At 35.8% G+C, this 14,759-nt stretch overlaps 1 protein-coding gene and 17 non-coding genes across 18 annotated transcripts; all 18 read left to right on the forward strand.

Moving 5' to 3' along the window:
• Positions 1-787: 787 nt before the first annotated feature.
• On the forward strand, positions 788-877 carry Trnai-uau (transfer RNA isoleucine (anticodon UAU)). Its single transcript is given in 2 exon segments — positions 788-825; positions 842-877. It is a non-coding gene; the product is annotated as a tRNA-Ile (tRNA).
• A 1,082-nt stretch (positions 878-1,959) lies between these two features.
• Positions 1,960-2,049, forward strand: Trnai-uau (transfer RNA isoleucine (anticodon UAU)). Its single transcript is given in 2 exon segments — positions 1,960-1,997; positions 2,014-2,049. It is a non-coding gene; the product is annotated as a tRNA-Ile (tRNA).
• A 1,084-nt stretch (positions 2,050-3,133) lies between these two features.
• Positions 3,134-3,223, forward strand: Trnai-uau (transfer RNA isoleucine (anticodon UAU)). Its single transcript is given in 2 exon segments — positions 3,134-3,171; positions 3,188-3,223. It is a non-coding gene; the product is annotated as a tRNA-Ile (tRNA).
• A 181-nt stretch (positions 3,224-3,404) lies between these two features.
• Positions 3,405-3,476, forward strand: Trnat-agu (transfer RNA threonine (anticodon AGU)). The gene has a single exon. It is a non-coding gene; the product is annotated as a tRNA-Thr (tRNA).
• A 531-nt stretch (positions 3,477-4,007) lies between these two features.
• Positions 4,008-4,080, forward strand: Trnaa-agc (transfer RNA alanine (anticodon AGC)). The gene has a single exon. It is a non-coding gene; the product is annotated as a tRNA-Ala (tRNA).
• Positions 4,081-4,307: 227 nt separating this feature from the next.
• Positions 4,308-4,397, forward strand: Trnai-uau (transfer RNA isoleucine (anticodon UAU)). Its single transcript is given in 2 exon segments — positions 4,308-4,345; positions 4,362-4,397. It is a non-coding gene; the product is annotated as a tRNA-Ile (tRNA).
• Positions 4,398-4,578: 181 nt separating this feature from the next.
• Trnat-agu (transfer RNA threonine (anticodon AGU)) lies at positions 4,579-4,650 on the forward strand. Its single transcript has one exon. It is a non-coding gene; the product is annotated as a tRNA-Thr (tRNA).
• Positions 4,651-5,481: 831 nt separating this feature from the next.
• Trnai-uau (transfer RNA isoleucine (anticodon UAU)) lies at positions 5,482-5,571 on the forward strand. The gene is given in 2 exon segments: positions 5,482-5,519; positions 5,536-5,571. It is a non-coding gene; the product is annotated as a tRNA-Ile (tRNA).
• A 1,083-nt stretch (positions 5,572-6,654) lies between these two features.
• Trnai-uau (transfer RNA isoleucine (anticodon UAU)) lies at positions 6,655-6,744 on the forward strand. Its single transcript is given in 2 exon segments — positions 6,655-6,692; positions 6,709-6,744. It is a non-coding gene; the product is annotated as a tRNA-Ile (tRNA).
• A 1,087-nt stretch (positions 6,745-7,831) lies between these two features.
• Trnai-uau (transfer RNA isoleucine (anticodon UAU)) lies at positions 7,832-7,921 on the forward strand. The gene is given in 2 exon segments: positions 7,832-7,869; positions 7,886-7,921. It is a non-coding gene; the product is annotated as a tRNA-Ile (tRNA).
• A 182-nt stretch (positions 7,922-8,103) lies between these two features.
• Trnat-agu (transfer RNA threonine (anticodon AGU)) lies at positions 8,104-8,175 on the forward strand. Its single transcript has one exon. It is a non-coding gene; the product is annotated as a tRNA-Thr (tRNA).
• An 830-nt stretch (positions 8,176-9,005) lies between these two features.
• Trnai-uau (transfer RNA isoleucine (anticodon UAU)) lies at positions 9,006-9,096 on the forward strand. Its single transcript is given in 2 exon segments — positions 9,006-9,043; positions 9,060-9,096. It is a non-coding gene; the product is annotated as a tRNA-Ile (tRNA).
• Positions 9,097-9,277: 181 nt separating this feature from the next.
• Positions 9,278-9,349, forward strand: Trnat-agu (transfer RNA threonine (anticodon AGU)). The gene has a single exon. It is a non-coding gene; the product is annotated as a tRNA-Thr (tRNA).
• A 529-nt stretch (positions 9,350-9,878) lies between these two features.
• On the forward strand, positions 9,879-9,951 carry Trnaa-agc (transfer RNA alanine (anticodon AGC)). The gene has a single exon. It is a non-coding gene; the product is annotated as a tRNA-Ala (tRNA).
• Positions 9,952-10,178: 227 nt separating this feature from the next.
• Positions 10,179-10,268, forward strand: Trnai-uau (transfer RNA isoleucine (anticodon UAU)). The gene is given in 2 exon segments: positions 10,179-10,216; positions 10,233-10,268. It is a non-coding gene; the product is annotated as a tRNA-Ile (tRNA).
• A 181-nt stretch (positions 10,269-10,449) lies between these two features.
• Positions 10,450-10,521, forward strand: Trnat-agu (transfer RNA threonine (anticodon AGU)). The gene has a single exon. It is a non-coding gene; the product is annotated as a tRNA-Thr (tRNA).
• Positions 10,522-11,339: 818 nt separating this feature from the next.
• Positions 11,340-11,429, forward strand: Trnai-uau (transfer RNA isoleucine (anticodon UAU)). The gene is given in 2 exon segments: positions 11,340-11,377; positions 11,394-11,429. It is a non-coding gene; the product is annotated as a tRNA-Ile (tRNA).
• A 367-nt stretch (positions 11,430-11,796) lies between these two features.
• On the forward strand, positions 11,797-14,546 carry LOC146132830 (uncharacterized). The gene is made up of 3 exons (XM_083397589.1): positions 11,797-13,392; positions 13,458-13,881; positions 14,143-14,546. The coding sequence occupies exons 1-3, from the start codon at positions 11,797-11,799 to the stop codon at positions 14,544-14,546; spliced, it is 2,424 nt and encodes an 807-aa protein (XP_083253715.1).
• The last annotated feature ends 213 nt before the right edge of the window (positions 14,547-14,759 follow it).

A 14,759-nucleotide genomic window follows, 5' to 3' on the forward strand; every position in this document is an offset into this window, starting at 1 on the left:
AAATATTTCGAGCAACTGCTCTATTTCAATCATTGCTTTAAACGACAAGTTAAACATTACAAAAGACATTTTTGTTAAAGCAAACTAGTAATATTTTACTAAACTTAACAACTTTCGCTTTATTCAAGTAAAATTTGTAAACTTTAATTTGGTTGGCTGTAAACGAAAAACAAAATTTAAGTTTAATGCATTTCTCAATGGAATCCTAGCACTAATATAATGAATCATGTTGAATAAAGTTGTGCAAAGCAGATAACAATTCTCATTACTAATATTCAGTCAACTGTATAATGAATGCTATGAGATGAACTGGAGATTTTTAAAACAGAAATAGGTTCGGCACGATTATAGTTGTTTCTTATTCTTTTATTTAATATTCTAACGTAGTTTATTCGGTAAACATCAGAATAAATTGATATCATCCCGGATAAAACATGACTGATTAAAGTATTTCTTGATGAACATGTATTAATGCATAGCTCTCATCGGGGATGTAGCTCAGATGGTAGAGCGCGCGCTTAGCATATGCGAGGTACCGGTATCGATACCCGGCAACTCCAATCCTTTATATTTTGTGCAGTTTGATCATAGATGATTTGAAATATACACGTTTTTGTGCGGTCGATTATTTTTACATTAAATCCATAAATAATTCGGTTGTTTAATTAATTCATGTTTTAGTCGAACAAGTTTTTGCTGTAATGAATTGTTTCGTACTAGTTCCAAAACTTCTATGTTTTTAAATTTTATCTATAATTTGAAAGATAACAGAAATTTGTTGTTCAGTGCTCCAGTGGCGCAATCGGTTAGCGCGCCGTACTTATACAATATTAGCGGAGAAATGCGGAGGTTGTGAGTTCGAGCCTCACCTGGAGGAGAAATATTTTTGTCAACTTCAAGGGGCCAAGTATAGTTATTACTTGTAATTTAAAATCGACCTGTTGCAAAACTTCTCAATCTTCGGTTAGTTTCAGTTTGCATTTCATTGAAAATTGTTACAACTTTGCGAACGCTATCTTATCGTATCGAAAATTTTTTAGAAAGACTGCTCTGCACGGCGGCTCCATGGCTAAGTGGTAAAGCGCCCGTCTGTAAACAGGAGATCCTGGGTTCGATCCCCAGTGGTGCCTTACGGAATTACATTATACCGAACAAATAATTCGCAATAACGATGAAATATATCGAGCAACTGCTCTACTTCAATCATTGCTTTAAACGACAAGGTAAACACTACAAAAATAATTTGTGTTAATCAAACTAGGAATGTTTTACTAAACTTAACAACTTTCGTTTTAATCAAGTAAAATTTGTAATTTTAATTCGGTTGGCTGTAAACAAAAAACAAAATTTAAGATCAATACATTTCTCAACGGAATCCTAGCACTAATACAATTAATCATGTTGAACAAAGTTGTACAAAGCAGGTAATAATTCTCATTACTCATATTTAGTCAACTGTTTAATGAATGCTATGAGATGAACTGGAGATTTTTTAAACAGAAATAGGTTCAGCACGATTAAAGTTGTTTCTTATTCTTTTTTTTTATATTTTGACGTAGTTTAATCGGTAAACATCAGAAAAAAATTATATCATCCCGGATAAAACATGACTGATTAAAGTATTTATTCATGAACATGTACTAATGCATAGCTCTCATCGGGCATGTAGCTCAGATGGTAGAGCGCGCGCTTAGCATGTGCGAGGTACCGGGATCGATACCCGGCATCTCCAATCCTTTATATTTTGTGCAGTTTGATCATAGATGATTTGAAATGTACAAGTTTTTGTTCTATCGATTATTTTTACAATAAATCCATAAATAATTTGGTTGTTTAATTAATTCATGGTTTAGTCGTACAAGTTTTTTTTGTAATGAATTATTTCGTACTAGTTCCAAAACTTGTATGTTTTGAAATTTTATCTAAAATTTGAAAGATAACAGAAATTTGTTGTACACAGCTCCAGTGGCGCAATCGGTTAGCGCGCCGTACTTATACAATAGTAGCGGAGAAATGCGGAGGTTGTGAGTTCGAGCCTCACCTGGAGCAGAAAAATTTTGTCAACTTCAAGGGGCCAAGTATAGTTATTATTTGTAGTTTAAAATCGACCGGTTGAAAAACTTCTCAATCTTCGGTTAGTTTCAGTTTGCATTTCATTGAAAATTGTTACAATTTTGCGAACGCTATCTTATCTTGTTAAAAATTGTTTAGAAAGTTTTCTTTGCACGGCGGCGCCATGGCTTAGTGGTAAAGCGCATGTCTAGTAAACAGGAGATCCTCGATTCGATCCCCAGTGGTGCCTTCCGGAATAACATTTTACCGAAAAAGTTATTCGCAATAATGATGAAATATTTCGAGCAACTGTTCTATTTCAATCATTACATTAAACGACAAGGTAAACACTACAAAAATCATATTTGTTAAAGCAAACTAATAATGTTTTACTAAACTTAACAACTTTCGTTTTATTCAAGTAAAATTTGTAAACTTTAATTTGGTTGGCTGTAAACAAAAAACAAAAATAATGATTAATACATTTCTCAATGGAATCCTAGCACTAATACAATGAATCATGTTGAACAAAGTTGTACAAAGCAGGTAATAATTCTCATTACTCATATTTAGTCAACTGTATAATGAATGCTATGAGATGAACTGGAGATTTTTAAAACAGAAATAGGTTCAGCACGATTATAGTTGTTTCTTATTCTTTTTTTTTATATTCTGAAGTAGTTTATTCGGTAAACATCAGAATAAATTTATATCATCCTGGATAAAACATGACTGATTAAAGTATTTCTTGATGAACATGTATTAATGCATAGCTCTCATCCGGGATGTATCTCAGATGGTAGAGCGCGCGCTTAGCATGTGCGAGGTACGGGGATCGATACCCGGCATCTCCAATCCGTTATATTTTGTGCAGTTTGATCATAGATGATTTGAAATATACAAGTTTTTGTTCTATCGATTATTTTTACATTAAATCCATAAATAATTTGGTTGTTTAATTAATTAATGTTTTAGTCGAACAAGTTTTTGCTGTAATGGATTATTTCGTACTAGTTCCAAAACTTATATGTTTTTAAATTTTATCTAAAATTTGAAAGATAAGAGAAATTTGTTGTGCAGCGCTCCGGTGGCATAATCGGTTAGCGCGCCGTACTTATACAATAGTACCGGAGAAATGTGGAGGTTGTGAGTTCGAGCCTCACCTGGAGCAGAAATATTTTGGCAACTTCAAGCGGCCCATTATAGTTATTACTTGTTGTTTAAAATCGACCTGTTGCAAAACTTCTCAATCTTTTGTTAGTTTCAGTTTGCATTTCATTGAAAATTGCTACAACTTTGCGAACGCTATCTTATCTTATCGAAAATGGTTTAGAAAGTCTTCTTTGCACGGCGGCGCCATGGCTTAGTGGTAAAGCGCCGGTCTAGTAAACAGAAGATCCTGGGTTCGATCCCCAGTGGTGCCTTACGGAATTTCATTTTACGGAAAAAATAATTCGCAATAATGATGAAATATTTCGAGCAACTGCTGTATTTCAATCATTGATTTAAACGACAAGGTAAACACTACAAAAATCATTTTTGTTAAAGCAAACTAGTAATGTTTTACTAAACATAACAACTTTCGTTTTATTCAAGTAAAATTTGTAAACTTTAATTTGGTTGGCTGTAAACAAAAAACAAAATTAATTATTAATACATTTCTCAATGGAATCCTAGCACTAATACAATGAATCATGTTGAACAAAATTGTACAAAGCAGGTAGTAATTCTCATTACTATTTTTTAGTCAACTGTATAATGAATGCTATGAGAGGAACTGGAGATTTTTAAAACAGAAATAGGTTCAGCACGATTATAGTTATTTCTTATTCTTTTATTTAATATTCTGACGTAGTTTATTCGGTAAACATCAGAATAAATTGATATCATCCCGGATAAAACATGACTGATTAAAGTATTTCTTGATGAACATGTATTAATGCATAGCTCTCATCGGGGATGTAGCTCAGATGGTAGAGCGCGCGCTTAGCATGTGCGAGGTACCGGGATCGATACCCGGCATCTCCAATCCGTTATATTTTGTGCAGTTTGATCATAGATGATTTGAAATATACAAGTTTTTGTTCTATCGATTATTTTTACATTAAATCCATAAATAATTTGGTTGTTTAATTAATTCATGTTTTAGTCGAACAATTTTTTGCTGCAATGAATTATTTCGAACTTGTTCCAAAACTTATATGTTTTTAAATTTTATCTAAAATTTGAAAGATAACAGAAATTTGTTGTGCAGCGCTCCAGTGGCGTAATCGGTTAGCGCGCCGTACTTATACAATAGTAGCGGAGAAATGTGGAGGTTGTGAGTTCGAGCCTCATCTGGAGCAGAAATATTTTGGCAACTTCAAGCGGCCCATTATAGTTATTACTTGTTGTTTAAAATCGACCTGTTGCAAAACTTCTCTATCTTTGGTTAGTTTCAGTTTGCATTTCATTGAAAATTGCTACAACTTTGCGAACGCTATCTTATCTTATCAAAAATGGTTTAGAAAGTCTTCTTTGCACGGCGGCGCCATGGCTTAGTGGTAAAGCGCAGGTCTAGTAAACAGAAGATCCTGGGTTCGATCCCCAGTGGTGCCTTACGGAATTTCATTTTACCGAAAAAATAATTCGCAATAATGATGAAATATTTCGAGCAACTGCTCTATTTCAATCATTGCTTTAAACGACAAGGTAAACACTACAAAAATCATTTTTGTTAAACCAAACTAGTAATGTTTTACTAAACATAACAACTTTCGTTTTATTCAAGTAAAATTTGTAAACTTTAATTTGGTTGACTGTAAACATAAAACAAAATTAATGATTAATACATTTCTCAATGGAATCCTAGCACTAATACAATGAATCATGTTGAACAAAGTTGTACAAAGCAGGTAATAATTCTCATTACTCATATTTAGTCAACTGTATAATGAATGCTATGAGATGAACTGGAGATTTTTAAAACAGAAATAGGTTCAGCACTATTATAGTTGTTTCTTATTCTTTTTTTTTATATTCTGAAGTAGTTTATTCGGTAAACATCAGAATAAATTTATATCATCCTGGATAAAACATGACTGATTAAAGTATTTCTTGATGAACATGTATTAATGCATAGCTCTCATCCGGGATGTATCTCAGATGGTAGACCGCGCGCTTAGCATGTGCGAGGTACCGGGATCGATACCCGGCATCTCCAATCCGTTATATTTTGTGCAGTTTGATCATAGATGATTTGAAATATACAAGTTTTTGTTCTATCGATTATTTTTACATTAAATCCATAAATAATTTGGTTGTTTAATTAATTCATGGTTTAGTCGAACAAGTTTTTGCTGTAATGAATTATTTCGTACTAGTTCCAAAACTTATATGTTTTTAAATTTTATCTAAAATTTGAAAGATAACAGAAATTTGTTGTGCAGCGCTCCGGTGGCGTAATCGGTTAGCGCGCCGTACTTATACAATAGTACCGGAGAAATGTGGAGGTTGTGAGTTCGAGCCTCACCTGGAGCAGAAATATTTTGGCAACTTCAAGCGGCCCATTATAGTTATTACTTGTAGTTTAAAATCGACCTGTTGCAAAACTTCTCAATCTTCGGTTAGTTTCAGTTTGCATTTCATTGAAAATTGTTACAACTTTACGAACGCTATCTTATCTTATCGAAAATGGTTTAGAAAGTCTTCTTTGCACGGCGGCGCCATGGCTTAGTGGTAAAGCGCCTGTCTAGTAAACAGCAGATCCTGGGTTCGATCCACAGTGTTGTCTTACGGAATTACATTTTACCGAACAAATAATTCGCAATAATGATGAAATATTTCGAGCAACTGCTTTATTTCAATCATTGATTTAAACGACAAGGTAAACACTACAAAAATCATTTTTGTTAAAGCAAACTAGTAATGTTTTACTAAACATAACAACTTTCGTTTTATTCAAGTAAAATTTGTAAACTTTAATTTGGTTGGCTGTAAACAAAAAACCAAATTAATGATTAATACATTTCTCAATGGAATCCTAGCACTAATACAATGAATGATGTTGAACAAAGTTGTACAAAGCAGGTAATAATTCTCATTACTCATATTTAGTCAACTGTATAATGAATGCTATGAGATGAACTGGAGATTTTTAAAACAGAAATAGGTTCGGCACGATTATAGTTGTTTCTTATTCTTTTTTTTATATTCTGAAGTAGTTTATTCGGTAAACATCAGAATAAATTTATATCATCCCGGATAAAACACGACTGATTAAAGTATTTCTTGATGAACATGTATTAATGCATAGCTCTCATCGGGGATGTAGCTCAGATAGCAGAGCGCGCGCTTAGCATGTGCAAGATACTGGAATCGATACCCGGCATCTCCAATCCTTTATATTTTGTGCGGTTTGATCATAGATGATTTGAAATATACAAGTGTTTGTTCTATCGATTATTTTTACATTAAATCCATCAATAATTTGGTTGTTTAATTAATTCATGTTTTAGTCGAACAAGTTTTTGCTGTAATGAATTATTTCATACTAGTTCCAAAACTTATATGTTTTGAAATTTTATCTAAAATTTGAAAGATAACAGAAATTTGTTGTGCAGCGCTCCAGTGGCGCAATCGGTTAGCGCGCCGTACTTATACAATAGTAGCGGAGAAATGCGGAGGTTGTGAGTTCGAGCCTCACCTGGAGGAGAAATATTTTTGTCAACTTCAAGGGGCCAAGTATAGTTATTATTTGTAGTTTAAAATCGACCGGTTGAAAAACTTCTCAATCTTCGGTTAGTTTCAGTTTGCATTTCATTGAAAATTGTTACAATTTTGCGAACGCTATCTTATCTTGTTGAAAATTGTTTAGAAAGTCTTCTTTGCACGGCGTCGCCATGGCTTAGTGGTAAAGCGCATGTCTAGTAAACAGGAGATCCTCGATTCGATCCCCAGTGGTGCCTTCCGGAATTACATTTTACCGAAAAAATAATTCGCAATAATGATGAAATATTTCTAGCAACTGCTCTATTTCAATCATTGCTTTAAACGACAGGGTAAACACTACAAAAATCATTTTCGTTAAAACAAACTAGTAATGTTTTAATAAACTTAACAACTTTCGTTTTATTCAAGCAAAATTTGTAAACTTAAATTTGGATGGCTGTAAACAAAAAACAAAATTTAAGATCAATACATTTCTCAATGGAATCCTAGCAATAATACAATGAATCATGTTGAACAAAGTTGTACAAAGCAGGTAATAATTTTCATTACTCATATTTAGTCAACTGTATAATGAATGCTATGAGATGAACTGGAGAATTTTAAAACAGAAATAGGTTCAGCACGATTATAGTTATTTCTTATTAATTTTTTTTATATATTCTGAGGTAGTTTATTCGGTAAACATCAGAATAAATTTATATCATCCCGGATAAAACATGACTGATTAAAGTATTTCTAGATGAACATGTATTAATGCATAGCTCTCATCGGGGATGTAGCTCATATGGTAGAGCGCGCGCTTAGCATGTGCGAGGTACCGGGATCGATACCCGGCATCTCCAATCCTTTATATTTTGTGCAGTTTGATCATAGATGATTTGAAATATACACGTTTTTGTTCTGTCGATTATTTTTACATTAAATCCATAAATAATTCGGTTGTTTAATTAATTCATGTTTTAGTCGAACACGTTTTTGCTGTAATGAATTGTTTCGTACTAGTTCCAAAACTTCTATGTTTTTAAATTTTATCTATAATTTGAAAGATAACAGAAATTTTTTGTTCAGTGCTCCAGTGGCGCAATCGGTTAGCGCGCCGTACTTATACAATAGTAGCGGAGAAATGCGGAGGTTGTGAGTTCGAGCCTCACCTGGAGGAGAAATATTTTTGTCAACTTCAAGGGGCCAAGTATAGTTATTACTTGTAATTTAAAATCGACCTGTTGCAAAACTTCTCAATCTTCGGTTAGTTTCAGTTTGCATTTCATAGAAAATTGTTACAACTTTGCGAACGCTATCTTATCGTATCGAAAATTTTTTCGAAAGACTTCTCTGCACGGCGGCTCCACGGCTAAGTGGTAAAGCGCCCGTCTAGTAAACAGGAGATCCTGGGTTCGATCCCCAGTGGTGCCTTACGGAATTACATTTTACCGAACAAATAATTCGCAATAACGATGAAATATATCGAGCAACTGCTCTACTTCAATCATTGCTTTAAACGACAAGGTAAACACTACAAAAATCATTTGTGTTAAAGCAAACTAGGAATGTTTTACTAAACTTAACAACTTTCGTTTTAATCAAGTAAAATTTGTAAACTTTAATTCGGTTGGCTGTAAACAAAAAACAAAATTTAAGATCAATACATTTCTCAACGGAATCCTAGCACTAATACAATTAATCATGTTGAACAAAGTTGTACAAAGCAGGTAATAATTCTCATTACTCATATTTAGTCAACTGTTTAATGAATGCTATGAGATGAACTGGAGATTTTTTAAACAGAAATAGGTTCAGCACGATTAAAGTTATTTCTTATTCTTTTTTTTATATTCTGACGTAGTTTAATTGGTAAACATCAGAAAAAAATTATATCGTCCCGGATAAAACACGACTGATTAAAGTATTTATTCATGAACATGTACTAATGCATAGCTTTCATCGGGCATGTAGGTCAGATGGTAGAGCGCGCGCTTAGCATGTGCGACGTACCGGGATCGATACCCGGCATCTCCAATCCTTTATATTTTGTGCAGTTTGATCATAGATGATTTGAAATGTACATGTTTTTGTTCTATCGATTATTTTTACAATAAATCCATAAATAATTTGGTTGTTTAATTAATTCATGGTTTAGTCGAACAAGTTTTTTTTGTAATGAATTATTTCGTACTAGTTCCAAAACTTGTATGTTTTGAAATTTTATCTAAAATTTGAAAGATAACAGAAATTTGTTGTACCGAGCTCCAGTGGCGCAATCGGTTAGCGCGCCGTACTTATACAATAGTAGCGGAGAAATGCGGAGGGTTGTGAGTTCGAGCCTCACCTGGAGCAGAAAAATTTTGTCAACTTCAAGGGGCCAAGTATAGTTATTATTTGTAGTTTAAAATCGACCGGTTGAAAAACTTCTCAATCTTCGGTTAGTTTCAGTTTGCATTTCATTGAAAATTGTTACAACTTTGCGAACGCTATCTTATCGTATCGAAAATTTTTTAGAAAGACTTCTCTGCACGGCGGCTCCATGGCTAAGTGGTAAAGCGCCCGTCTAGTAAACAGGAGATCCTGGGTTCGATCCCCAGTGGTGCCTTCCGGAATTACATTTTACCGAAAAAGTTATTCGCAATAATGATGAAATATTTCGAGCAACTGTTCTTTTCAATCATTACATTAAACGACAAGGTAAACACTACAAAAATCATTTTTGTTAAAGCAAACTAATAATGTTTTACTAAACTTAGCAACTTTCGTTTTATTCAAGTAAAATTTGTAAACTTTAATTTGGTTGGCTGTAAACAAAAAACAAAATTTAAGATCAATACATTTCTCAATGGAATCCTAGCACTAATACAATGAATCATGTTGAACAAAGTTGTACAAAGCAGGTAATAATTTTCATTACTCATATTTAGTCAACTGTATAATGAATGCTATGAGAAGAACTGGAGATTTTTAAAACAGAAATAGGTTCAGCACGATTATAGTTGTTTCTTATTCATTTTTTTTATATTCTGAAGTAGTTTATTCGGTAAACATCAGAATAAATTATATCATCCCGGAAAAAACATGACTGATTAAAGTATTTCTTGATGAACATGTATTAATGCATAGCTCTCATCGGGGATGTAGCTCAGATGGTAGAGCGCGCGCTTAGCATGTGCGAGGTACCGGGATCGATACCCGGCATCTCCAATCCTTTATATTTTGTGCACTCTGATCATAGATGATTTGAAATATACAAGTTTTTGTTCTATCAATTATTTTTACATTAAATCCATAAATAATTTGGTTGTTTAATTAATTCATGTTTTAGTCGAACAAGTTTTTGCTGTAATGAATTATTTCGTACTAGTTCCAAAACTTATATGTTTGTAAATTTTATCTAAAATTTGAAAGATAACAGAAATTTGTTGTGCAGCGCTCCAGTGGCGCAATCGGTTAGCGCGCCGTACTTATACAATAGTAGCGGAGAAATGCGGAGGTTATTAGTTCGAGCCTCACCTGGAGCAGAAATATTTTGGCAACTTCAAGGGGCCAATTATAGTTATTACTTGTAGTTTAAAATCGAACTGTTGCAAAACTTCTCAATCTTCGGTTAGTTTCAGTTTGCATTTCATAGAAAATTGTTACAACTTTGCGAACGCTAACTTATCTTATCGAAAATGGTTTAGAAAGTCTTCTTTGCACGGCGGCGCCATGGCTTAGTGGTAAAGCGCCTGTCTAGTAAACAGGAGATCCTGGGTTCGATCCCCAGTGGTGCCTTACGGAATTACATTTTACCGAAAAAATAATTCGCAATAATGATGAAATATTTCGAGCAACTGCTCTATTTCAATCATTGCTTTAAACGACTAGGTAAACACTACAAAAATCATTTGTGTTAAAGCAAACTAGGAATGTTTTAATAAACTTAACAACTTTCGTTTTAATCAATTAAAATTTGTAAACTTTAATTCGGTTGGCTGTAAACAAAAAACAAAATTTAAGATCAATACATTTCTCAACGGAATTCTAGCACTAATACAATGAATCATGTTGAACAAAATTGTACAAAGCAGGTAATAATTCTCATTACTATTTTTTAGTCAACTGTATAATGAATGCTATGAGATGAACTGGAGATTTTTAAAACAGAAATAGGTTCAGCACCATTATAGTTATTTCTTATTCTTTTTTTCAATATTCTCACGTAGTTTATTCGGTAAACATCAGAATAAATTGATATCATCCCGGATAAAACATGACTGATTAAAGTATTTCTTGATGAACATGTATTAATGCATAGCTCTCATCGTGGATGTAGCTCAGATGGTAGAGCGCGCGCTTAGCATGTGCGAGGTACCGGGATCGATACCCGGCATCTCCAATCCTTTATATTTTGTGCAGTTTGATCATGGATGATTTGAAATATACAAGTTTTTGTTCTATCGATTATTTTTACATTAAATCCATCAATAATTTGGTTGTTTAATGAATTCATGTTTTAGTCGAACAAGTTTTTGTTCTAATAAATTATTTCGTACTAGTTCCAAAACTTATATATCTAAAATTTGAAAGATAACAGAAATTTGTTGTACAGCGCTCCAGTGGCGCAATCGGTTAGCGCGCCGTACTTATACAATAGTAGCGGAGAAATGCGGAGGTTGTGAGTTCGAGCCTCACCTGGAGCAGAAATATTTTGTCAACTTCAAGGGGCCAAGTATAGTTATAACTACTAGTTTAAAATCGACCTGTTGCAAAACTTCTCAATCTTCGGTTAGTTTCTGTTAAGTATTACGCATTTTGAGCCATGTACTGTAGTCGTTTCGCACCCTGCTGCTTAATTACGTTATTCGCATTCTTGTGCTGATTGCTGATTGATTACAGTGCTATTGTGCTGCTATGCTAATTGATTTCTTTGCTACTTAAACCGTGGTTGGTTTCGTTTCATTGCCTATTACTTCACTGCTCTGATCAAGAATACAACATTGGCGACGAGGATATTTTATCTTTCATTGTTCGACTCCACGCTATTGAAAATCTTCTTCAAGGCTGACGATGGAAAAGTTTTTCGAATTTATGCAAAAGCAAGTGGAAGTTCAAGAAAGACGTCATCAAGAACAGATGGAAGTTATGATGACGCTACTGAAGAAGACATCCTTAGATGAAAGTTCTTCTTCACCCCGTAACAGCGTGCCCCAAGCCACGCCAAATTTCTGCGCATTCGATTCTACAGTGGAGCTGTGGCAAGACTATTTGTCAAGGTTTTATACTTTTGTCAAGGCCCATGAAGTTTCCGAGACGAGACAAGCGCAAGTTTTTCTGACGAATCAGAGCGGTACTGTATACAAGCTTCTGGCCAATTTGGCATCGCAGAGTTCTCCACCCAAACAGGTTAATGACCTAAAGCTGGGCGAGATTAAAGCTTTCATGGATGAGCAGTACGACCCCAAGCGTTTCGTGGTAAGAGAGCGTTTCAAATTTTCGAGCGATATGAAGCGTAAGCCGGGGGAATCTATCCAGGAACTTGCAGCACGTATTCGTCAAGACGCTAGTACCTGCGACTTTCCATCTATCACCGACCCTTTGGACGAAGCATTACGGACACGTTTCATCTGTTCTGTTGGCAATGAGGCTATCCTGAAGGCTGTATTCAAGGTAAAAAGTGACGAACTTTCGTTTTCGCGGGCTATACAAATTGCAACGGAGACGGAAGATGCTGCTCGGGCTGCCAAAGAAACTGTTTTCGCGGCAGAAATGGATCCCTCAGTAAACAAGCTCAAAAGTCACAAGAAGGCATGGAAGTCCGGTTTTCAGGATTCGCGAAAGGAACCGTTGTTGAAGTGTTATAGGTGCGGGAAGCCTGGACATCTTGCGACAACCTGTCGTTTTAAAAACTCGAGGTGTAATTTTTGTAAGTGCACAGGACATTTGCAAGCAGTATGTCGCAAGAAAATGCAGATTTCGAGCGTAAGGTCAGTGGCATCTCTTGACTGCCAGCTTATGCCAAAAATGATTTATACACTAGTCGTCGACTCCAAATCGTTCAACGTAGAACTCGATACCGCTGCAGGTGGCAACATTTTGTCAACCAATGTTTGGAGAAGTATTGGGCGGCCGAAGCTTGATGACACGAGCGTTGCTTATCGATCCGCTTCCGGCCATTCTCTTAATATTATTGGTTGCTGTCGTTTGAAGGTCAATGTTCCTAACTCACATGCCACCAGCATGCTCACGTTTTACGTAACGAAGCTAAGCAATTTAAACATTCTTGGAAGAGATTCCATTCGTGATTTGAAAATTTCTCTGGACAAGATTATGTATGGAACCACCAAGTCGTTTTCCAGATCAGTGTCTGCAATTGAATCATCCAAAGATTTCCAAGCAGAATGTAAGAGGATTTGTCTGGATTTTCCTAATCTCTTTAAAGAAGAATTGGGAACCTTACAAGGCTTCGAATTAGAAGTGCAGTTTATGAACAATCCAACTCCGGTGTATCACAAGCCAAGGCCCGTTCCGTTTGCTCTGCTCGAGGGTTTAATCAAAGTTACGAGGCAGGAGTTCGAAACGGCACATGGACGCCTGTGCAATTTAATGATTGGGGTACACCGGTGGAGCCTGTGCGAAAGGCGCCATTACCAGGACAGACATCTGGTAGAGTTCGGGTATGCGGCGATTACTCTGTAACTGTGAATCCTCAACTCGAGACACATCGCCAGCCCCTACCGTTACCAAGTGATCTAATGCAGAAACTTGGAGGAGGTCACGGTTTCACCAAGATAGATTTGGCAGATGCATACAACCAGATCAGACTTGGCCCAGAAAGTCGAAAGAGGTTAGCCCTCAGTACTCATCGAGGCGCTTTTCTTCAAAATGTGTTACCTTTCGGAATTTCTTCTGCACCGGGCTATTTCCAAAAGTTAATGAACGACATCACTCACGATTTACCAGGTGTGGCGGTATTTTTAGATGACATCTTGGTCAGCGGTTCTTCTAAAGAGAATCATTTGCAAAATTTGCGTCGTTTGCTTCAACGGCTTGATCAAAAGGGTCTACGTTGTCGGTTGGAGAAATGCAAATTTGCGCAAGAAAAAGTTGAATACCTTGGACATGTTCTCACCAAGGAGGGCATTGCCAAAGGAAGTAAAGTCGATGATGTCATAAATATGCCGCCACCAGAAAATGTGTCAAATCTTCGTTCATTTTTGGGTTCCGTGCAGTTTTACAGCAAGTTCTTACCCCCTGATTTTTCAACAGTTGCAGAACCGTTATAGCGGCTTACGAAGAAAACTGTAACTTGGAGTTGGGGAAAGAAAGAGAAAGATGCTTTTAAACGTTTAAAACACTTCCTAACGTCAGACAATGTCCTAACACATTTTGATCAAACTCTGCCCATTGGAATAGCATGCGATGCGTCCAGCGTAGGAATTGGTGCGGTTTTATTTCATCGTCTTGCAGATGGAAGTGAAAGACCAATAGCCAACATATCGAAAACGCTGACTGACTGCCAGAGGAAGTATAGCCAGATCCAAAAGGAGGCTTTGGCTATTGTGTTCGCTATTCGCAAGTTCTTTCAGTTCCTGTACGGCCGAAAGTTCATTTTGGTCACTGACCACAAACCCTTGTTGACAATCTTCGGTCCAAAGAAGGCTGTTCCAACGCTCGCAGCAAATCGTTTGGCGAGGTGGGCGCTTCTTCTCAACCAATTCAGTTATGATATTGAGTACAGGAAAACCTCCGACATTAATAACGCCGACGCCCTTAGTCGACTACCAGCGGGAAAAGATGCAACTTTTGATAAGGAGTAAACTACCGTAGATTCAGATACGGTTTGTGCAATCACTACTTTGAGTAGTCAAGTGAAACCCGCTGATGCTATGGCTCTTGTAAAGGAAACTGCAAAGAACTGCGTTCTCTCCAAAGTGATGAGACATACACAAGAAGGGTGGCCACATAAAGATTTTGATGTTGGAGATCCCTTGTATCGCTACAGTCAGATTGCGGAATCACTAAGCATCGGC

This window comes from Ascidiella aspersa, chromosome 9 (assembly GCF_963924565.1).
Source record: "Ascidiella aspersa chromosome 9, kaAscAspe10.2, whole genome shotgun sequence".
NCBI classification, from domain to species: domain Eukaryota; kingdom Metazoa; phylum Chordata; class Ascidiacea; order Phlebobranchia; family Ascidiidae; genus Ascidiella; species Ascidiella aspersa.

Excerpts from the sequence above, each read along its gene's own strand:
- LOC146132830 (XM_083397589.1), top strand. The coding sequence starts at position 11,797 with ATGGAAAAGTTTTTCGAATTTATGCAAAAGCAAGTGGAAGTTCAAGAA. Across the intron at positions 13,393-13,457 it reads ATTACCAGGACAGACATCTG|CCCCTACCGTTACCAAGTGA; the intron begins GTAGAGTTCGGG and ends ACACATCGCCAG. Across the intron at positions 13,882-14,142 it reads GGAGGGCATTGCCAAAGGAA|CATGCGATGCGTCCAGCGTA; the intron begins GTAAAGTCGATG and ends CCATTGGAATAG.